The 8,328-nt window shown below is 40.5% G+C and overlaps 1 protein-coding gene across 1 annotated transcript; it reads right to left on the bottom strand.

Moving 5' to 3' along the window:
- Nucleotides 1–2,442: 2,442 nt before the first annotated feature.
- Nucleotides 2,443–5,879, bottom strand: LOC105010209 (intelectin-like). The gene is made up of 7 exons (XM_010869562.5): nucleotides 5,770–5,879; nucleotides 5,403–5,510; nucleotides 5,058–5,305; nucleotides 3,888–4,046; nucleotides 3,655–3,775; nucleotides 3,011–3,114; nucleotides 2,443–2,928 (listed from the first exon to the last, which is right to left on the bottom strand). Exons 1-7 carry the CDS (start codon nucleotides 5,777–5,779, stop codon nucleotides 2,776–2,778), a joined length of 903 nt encoding a protein of 300 aa, XP_010867864.4. The 5' UTR covers nucleotides 5,780–5,879; the 3' UTR covers nucleotides 2,443–2,775.
- Nucleotides 5,880–8,328: the final 2,449 nt, after the last annotated feature.

The raw sequence follows: 8,328 nt of genomic DNA, 5'->3' as shown, positions 1-8,328 counted from the left end.
TCAACCTCCCCCTCTCCTGGGCAGTCCTCGTCTCATTTACGTCATTTAGCAGATACTCTTATGCAAAGTGATTTAAATTAGCGTAGTGTATTGCTTTTTTTATACCAAATCCTCCTCTCCCTCCCTCCTCTCCCTACTGAAAGAAGGTAGACCTGAATGGGGAAGTGGCTTTTAGAGACATCAAGGCCAGGGTCAAAGTGATGCTGATCTCAGCATCTCTAATTCAATTACAAAGAGTAGAGGCTATTCTCGCAGTAGACTACAGTTCTGGGATCAGTCTCTCTCTCTATCTGTCTCTCTCTCTATCTGTCTCTCTCTCTATCTGTCTCTCTCTCTATCTGTCTCTCTCGGTCTCTCTCTCTGTCTCTCTGTCTCTATCTGTCTCTCTCTGTCTCTCTATCTGTCTCTATCTGTCTCTCTCTGACAGAGCTGTCTCTATCACTCTTTCAATTCCTCCTATCTCTCCACCAGCCCTCTCTTTTCTTCTGACCAGTTTTTATTTTTTCCTTTCTTTCTCACCTTATTCCTGTTTCTTTTCCCTAATAGATAAGAATAGACCTCCCAAGGGGACTCCTCCCATGGCAGCATTATCATCCATTATTTTGGGCTGCATTATCATCCATTCTTTTGGGCTGCATTATCACCAGTTCTTTTGGGCTGCATTATCACCAGTTCTTTTGGGCTGCATTATCATCAGTTCTTTTGGGCTGCATTATCATCAGTTCTTTTGGGCTGCATTATCATCAGTTGATAGATTAAATCATTCCGAAGTTGTTTTAGTTTCTCAGTGTGACGTGTGGTAGTTATACATGTAGTAGAACAAACAGTGCCATCATTCATAGAACTAATGACCAGTTTTATGTAAAGCTAAGAAATTGATTCGTAGTCAAAATTAAATTACTGTGTGTTTATATTTTAGTTTTTGCCAACTGTAACAGGACATCCATGAAGGTATTGAAGACATGAACAAAAAAACATGGGAATCTTGTTGTAGGTACTGATAATGTAACTACGATATTTTATATATGAATGCCTCAACTCAGTGTTTGAGACCCTTTATCGTGGAGCACTGAGATGTATCTTTAACTGTCAGACACTTACACACCATTGCACTTTATATGCAGGAGTTGGATGGTCTTCACTAGCATCCCATAGACTTAGCCACTGGTATACCTTAGTTTACAAAGCCATATTGGGATTATTGACCTTATATTTATGTTCAAGTATCCGTAAATAATGTGGTGAATACTGTCTCCGCTCACAGGATGTTATTTTACTTACTGTGCCAACGGTCAGAACAGATTTTGGGAAAAGTGCCTTCATGTACTCTGCCCCATCAGCTTGGAACACCTTTCAAAATCGTTTTAAAGTAAAAGATCTTGTCTCTCTTAGCATAAATCATTGATGATGGACTTGGAATCTGATTCCCTTACTTGTCAATGTTTTTAATTATGTTCGTAATTGTATTGTATTCGTTGTATTGTATTCTGAAACATTTTATGTTAGGACTTACAGCTGCCTATTCTTGACCAGGACGCTCTTGGAAAAGAGATTTTTAATCTCAATGAGCCTATCCTGGTTAAATAAAGGTTTAATAAAAAATTAGTACATTGGGTTCCAAATAAAAGAAACGATAAACAGGATTTTCCGCATTTACTTGTAATTAGTAAAGCCAGGCACAGAAACACATGATCATGATCAACATTTGTGTTTAAAACATGACTACTGTTTTAAGGGTTCTCTTTCATCTTCTGAAAAAATATTGTTTTCTCTGATCATCAGTTTGTTTGGAGCATTAATAATACGTTCACTATGAATTCTGGTGGTATTTTGGTAACTTGTAGTATTTTAGTAGACAAAACTAGTATTCTTCAGGGAAAACAATTCTAATAAAAGGAGTTATCTAAAGAATAGTTGTAGAGTTTTCTGAATTGTATAGATTTCTTTTCATGTCTATCTCTAAAAGAGCAAAATGTTTTACCTTTATGTCATAACAGGTGTTGCCCTCGATTTTTTCCAAGGTGTTCATTTTCACATCTCCTGGGTTTTGTTATTTCCCTGTGGCCCAATCAGTTGCACAAGATACTGATTAATAATCCCACTTGTAACATACATTATACTTGTACATTTTCTGCCCTCTTCTATTTGCACTTCTGTTTAAATGCTAACTGCATTTGTTTGTACTATACTGGTACTGGTACTGTTCAATGACAGTAAAGTTGAATAGAATCTAAATGTTAATGATTTGTCTTCATTGGTGAAATGAAACAAGCCCAGATGGGAAATAGAAGACCCATCCAGTTACAGTGTCAGATGAAGACGAATCAGGAAGAGACTTGGCCTCTCTGACATTATGATCGTAATGCTACACAGTGTGTCATGGTAACTAAGAGGCCAGGATACCAAGATGGGCAAAAGAAGGTAGAGACATTTTAACTGGTTGTAAATCTTCTTATTTATTGATTGATTAATAATAGTGTTTTAGAAAGATTAAAATGAAGAGAGATATTGAAAGAGAAGCGTTGAGAGAAGGGGAAGAGTGTTAGGACAATACTAACAAGTTGTTAGTGGAACATGAGAGTGGTTTAAACCCTCATATGCTCTGTGATCAACACTCCTGGTGTGCATATCACCTGTATTACATCCCAAACTCACTAGTGGTCAATTCATATAATATTACACCCATTTGAGCCTACAATGGCTTGAATAATCCTGCCAGCCAATCAAAAGCTAAGACTCCTCCTGGTCAGTAAAACAATGCAGTTGTTCAGGGTCTCAGCGGTAGAAGAGCATCACAGCAGCTTCAGTGATCTCCTTGGATGCGCTCCAGCCTGCGTTGGTGCCGTAGCCATTCCAGTCAAAGGCAGGGAAGTCCCCACACTGTCTGGGACCAGCCTCAGGGAAGAATCCTCCTCCTCCGATACAGTACTACACACACAAATACACATATCACATGTTATGTTGAATCAACCTGGGTATGCATTCTTGTGTGGAGCGAAACCCCACTCACGTGTTCAGTGTTGCAGCCAGTGGGTTTGACCCCAGAGCAGATGGCCATGGCTGCTCGCTCTGTGTTGACTGCTCTGAATGTGATGAAGCCTGGCTGGAACTCACCTGACACAGAAACATCACAGTAAGTTAATGTCTTCATGGATCTTTTTATTATCAACATAACACAATAATTACATATTGAAATAAAAAAAATTTAACCTACGTAAAAGGACCACTAGATACCTTGACAGTTGGTTTATTACTGTCCCATTTCCAAAGTTTCCAGTAATAAACACTTTATAAACCCCTTGATAACCTTCAATTCAATCATCTGTCTATTTAAATGTCAGCCACATAAGCTGAATGTCAGACTACAATCAGAAAGGGTTTTATTGCCAAGTTTTACATGCGGGTCGAATTCCTCCACCTGTTTGGTTCTGTTTCCTTTTTGATGGGGATTATCATGATATTATGGTGATATTGTAATTAGTAGTATTGTAAACATGATCATGTGATGACAGTTTCCTGAGGAGAAGGACCTAATGCCAAGACACTGTATGTACATTAGTTATCCAATAAATGGTTAAACTGATAGGTGGTGTTTTCTGTCTGAACTGATAGGTGGTGTTTTCTGTCTGAACTGTTTTGTGTGGTGTTTGTTACCCCTGGGGAAAGGTCCGTAGAACATTTTTGTTGTGTCAGGAGATCCCAGGTCATATTTCACTGGGATGGATGGTCCCATGTTGACATTGCATTGTCCAATTCCATACCTCACTGGATAACTCTGTATGGACAGAGAAACAACATGGAGAACTGTGTTTTTGTGTGTGCGCGCGTGCGTGTGTGTGCGAGCATGTGCGCATGTGTGCGTGTGCGTGCGTGGGTGCGTGCTCTACCTTGAACAGTTCGTAAAGGTTTCCTCCATACTGAGTTAAGAACTTGGTCTCAGTGTGGTAACGGAGGATAGAGCTGCTTCTCCAGTTAGAATACAGAGCTCTGTTAGGAACGTGCCAGACAGACACGTCCTCCGCTTTGATGTCATAATACCCAGGGTTCTGAGGGGGGAACAGGAAAGGTGTGACTCTGATGTGACTGTCAATAGTCTAAAACCACCTTCTCTCTGTCTCCATGGAGAGAGGGACTTTTTGAAAGAACTAAATCTGGTGATGAAAACAGAAGGCTAATGACTGGACACCCGACATCAAAGCTTTGATACTTGCCTTACATTTTCAATGCAATCTGAACACTGGATGGTTCTATTGGCGTGTTTGGTTTATTTAATTTGTCTCAACTCTGCCCACATTGTAATTCCCCTACATTTAAATTATAAATTTTGATTAGCATTCACTAATCAACTAATCAAGCATTAAGCATATGCTGTCCTGTTTTTTATCTAATGTCCTAAAACTTGCACAATAACATTAGGAGTGTTTTAGAAATGAGATGAGTTCTAAATGAGTTAATCTAGAGAGACTTTCTAAATGAATGTATGGTCCTGAAAGAGAATAGTTCCAAATGAAAGGACTTTTTTAGAGAGAGAGTCATTCTAAGTGCTGTAAAACAAAGATGCTTGTTGTGAATGTAAAGAAGCATGTTGCCAGAGCACGAGTTGGGCTGAGCTCAACACTGAACAATTCAAAGAGGCCACTTAAAGCCTTATAATCCAAATGATACACAATCTGTAGGTTGACACTCAAGAGCATCGATGTTACAAGCAGACCTTTTTGTCAAGAGATGGCAGGACAGTAGTAGTTAAACATGAAACTCATTCTGGTTAGGAACCTCTCCTAAATGACTAAAATGTAGATGTGGAGAGATATTGTTTGAAAGTATATGAAGCCTTTGTGCAGACAGATTTTTTTAGTGTTTATCATGAGTGTTATTTAATCAAAACCGATATTTTATTATGTTCAGGTTGTAGTTAACATATTTTTTATGTAATAAATATTGTTTGTGACACTCATTTAACCCCAAAGTATATCTACAGATTTCATTCGATCAAATAGTTTCCAAATTACTAAAGGAAACAGAAGAGTCCTCTGCGTGTGTACAGAGGAATGTTCTACCTTGAAGTCATCGGAGGTGGCGCCCTCTGCTGTTCCAAAGGTGTTAGTGTTCTCCCAGTTCCCGTCTCCTCCTGGGTTGTTGAAGTCATTCCCCTGTTGGCTTGACCAGCGGTCGCCCACCGTGCACTTCCCATACATGTTGTTCTCGTGCACGCTCCCCACCAGTGTCCAGCCTCCGCCAGCCGTGGTCATGTCACAGTAGGTTACATACTCCACCCCGCTGGCTGTGGTCAGGTAGTACAGCCCATCTGGTGGACAAAGATTATATTCAGAAAATAACTGTGCATTTAAATACAGTATGTTTAGTACATCATCATTTAATCAACACCAAGGTGTTGAACCGACCAGCTTTGATGTTGTATTGTTGTTTGAGTTGCTTGCAGCTGCGAACGTTGTACTTAGTGGCACAGGCTCCTCCAATCAGAGACAGGATCAGCACCAGGGTCTTCGTGGCTGAGGGGGACCATGACAACCGTTAAATACATATATACTGTTTCAACAGTATAATTTTGTTCTGATTAATCTGTTTAGGGTTCGAGAAGGCAGCAGCTGTATTTTGAAAATGCTTTAAAAGTAAAAAAAACAATGGTCTTGTGAACGCTGTTTTGAACATGTGAAACATTGTTCTAAATGTGCTTGTAGGAAATTGATAAGAAAAGTAACAATCCCTAATTCAAGTATTTACGAAATGTTGTGGCCAAATTAACATCACCTGTCATCATAGTGTTGGACCTGTCTTGCAGGAGTCTTGTTGAGGTCTTACAACTGGAGTGTCTCTAGTTGTCTAGTGACTTTGAATGAGCCTATTAATGCCTCTTTATACTCAAACTGGGTCCAACGTGACCCGTCGGAGAACAAGATCCACCCAGCATCCTTTTGTTTTAACAGAAACATTCAGTCGGTCCTGGACACACCTTGGATATAAACATCCTTATTCCCTGTGTGGCCCGGCTACAGTGTCAATCACAGATAATCCAAAAGTAAATGAAACATTATCATTCTGCTAACATCCTTGAACACCATGGTTTTGGTCAAAAGAAGAGAGGGGGCTGGTTTGTTTAAAAAAAAGAATACAATAACAAATAACAAGAATGCCTTGTGTTGTCCAAATTTGAATTGATATGTTGTGATTTGCTGGATGAAATGTCATGAAGAAATTTGAAGAACCTGGTTAGTTTGAGGACAGAAAATGCTGTGGAAGAATAAAAAAGCTCTCTCAATCTCATCAACTTAAAGGTCAGTTCCTGAGACAAGGATATCCAGTGAAGTGCTTGCTTGGCATCTGGCAAAGTCATCTGGCACCAGTCTTATAAGAAAAAGCCACATGTTACAGCTAAAAGGACTAGTTACTGAAAAGGCAACAAGAAGAGATTGCAGTATTGCAAAAGATCTCAAAGAAAAAGGTCTGCAATTTGGGGCAAAGGTCTTCTCCAGCAAACCTTTTTGGTTCTGGAAGACAACCTTAGGTCTGAGGATAAATTGGTGGTGTTGGTTTTCCGGAGCCTTCTGGGAAGCTAGTGGTGTCTTTGCCATCGCCTGGGAGTTCTGGCAAATCCTGCAGGAAGCTTGGAAGATTTTTCCACAGGCTTTATTAAATAACTTGACTAAAGCGAATTGAATCACTTTTGTATTCTAAGATTGGCCACACCAAACACGGACCTAAAAACACAGTTTACTACGGTATGAAATAATGGATGAAATAAAAGAGTATCCAAGCGTGTGTGAAAGCACGTGCGTCTGTTTTCGAGTCGGGATGTTTGTAGAGAGAGTTTGCTGCTTTCATATCCTTAGCCAAACAAGTGAAAGCGTAACTGTGAACGGTGATATCGGTCACACCGGTTTAGCACGCCCCTGGCTGTGCCGTTAATCCTGGGCGTTAGTGTGTCACGGGCGTGTTCCAGATTACAAAACAACTGGAGGATGTCGAGTTTATAATGCGATTGTAATTGTTTTCAGTAAATTTACTTGCTAGTTTTATTAGTCCGACGTAACTTTTAACTGGCCCGGGCAATCGGCCCATCGTTATTGTCGAGCCCTGTTGAAGCTTTTATAACATGGAGGTTACTAAAGATTAATGTCAAACGTGGACGACCAGGCGGTAGTTCTCCCCCAGCCCAATGAATCTGGTTGTCTGGAAAGTGCAGTATTGAAAAGCGGGGTGGGACAACATTGGGAGAGTGAGGGGGACATCATCAACCAAACCAGGCTAAAACGATCCCAAATCACTTTGGGAAATGAATTGCAGAGGCTGCTTGGGAAACCATTGATGAGCAGGCCTAATACACCAAGTCACCATTAGGGGCTGTTTATAGAACAGTGCATGTAGAACAGTGCCTGTAAAAACAGTGCATGTAGAACAGTGCATGTAGAACAGTGCATGTAGAGCAGTGACATGTAGAACAGTGACATGTAGAACAGTGCATGTAAAACAGTGCATGTAAAACAGTGCCTGTAAAACAGTGCATGTAGAACAGTGCATGTAGAACAGTGACATGTAGAACAGTGACATGTAGAACAGTGACATGTAGAACAGTGCCTGTAGAACAGTGCATGTAGAACAGTGACATGTAGAACAGTGCATGTAGAACAGTGCCTGTAGAACAGTGCCTGTAGAGCAGTGACATGTAGAACAGTGACATGTAGAACAGTGACATGTAGAACAGTGCATGTAGAACAGTGCATGTAGAACAGTGCATGTAGAACAGTGACATGTAGAGCAGTGCATGTAGAACAGTGCATGTAGAACAGTGCATGTAGAGCAGTGACATGTAGAACAGTGCATGTAGAGCAGTGACATGTAGAGCAGTGACATGTAGAACAGTGCATGTAGAACAGTGCATGTAGAACAGTGACATGTAGAGCAGTGCATGTAGAACAGTGCATGTAGAACAGTGCATGTAGAGCAGTGACATGTAGAACAGTGCATGTAGAACAGTGCATGTAGAACAGTGCATGTAGAGCAGTGACATGTAGAGCAGTGACATGTAGAGCAGTGACATGTAGAGCAGTGACATGTAGAACAGTGCATGTAGAACAGTGCATGTAGAGCAGTGACATGTAGAGCAGTGACATGTAGAGCAGTGCATGTAGAGCAGTGCATGTAGAACAGTGACATGTAGAGCAGTGACATGTAGAACAGTGCATGTAGAACAGTGCATGTAGAACAGTGCATGTAGAGCAGTGCATGTAGAACAGTGCATGTAGAACAGTGCATGTAGAGCAGTGCCTATAGAAAGTCTAAATGTATGTAATCACAACTGTACTTAAATGC

The sequence above is a fragment of the Esox lucius genome, chromosome 25 (genome assembly GCF_011004845.1).
Source record: "Esox lucius isolate fEsoLuc1 chromosome 25, fEsoLuc1.pri, whole genome shotgun sequence".
Lineage (NCBI taxonomy): Eukaryota > Metazoa > Chordata > Actinopteri > Esociformes > Esocidae > Esox > Esox lucius.
The sequence above is the reverse complement of the archived record's forward strand: the minus strand, read 5'-3'. Positions and strand labels throughout refer to the sequence as shown.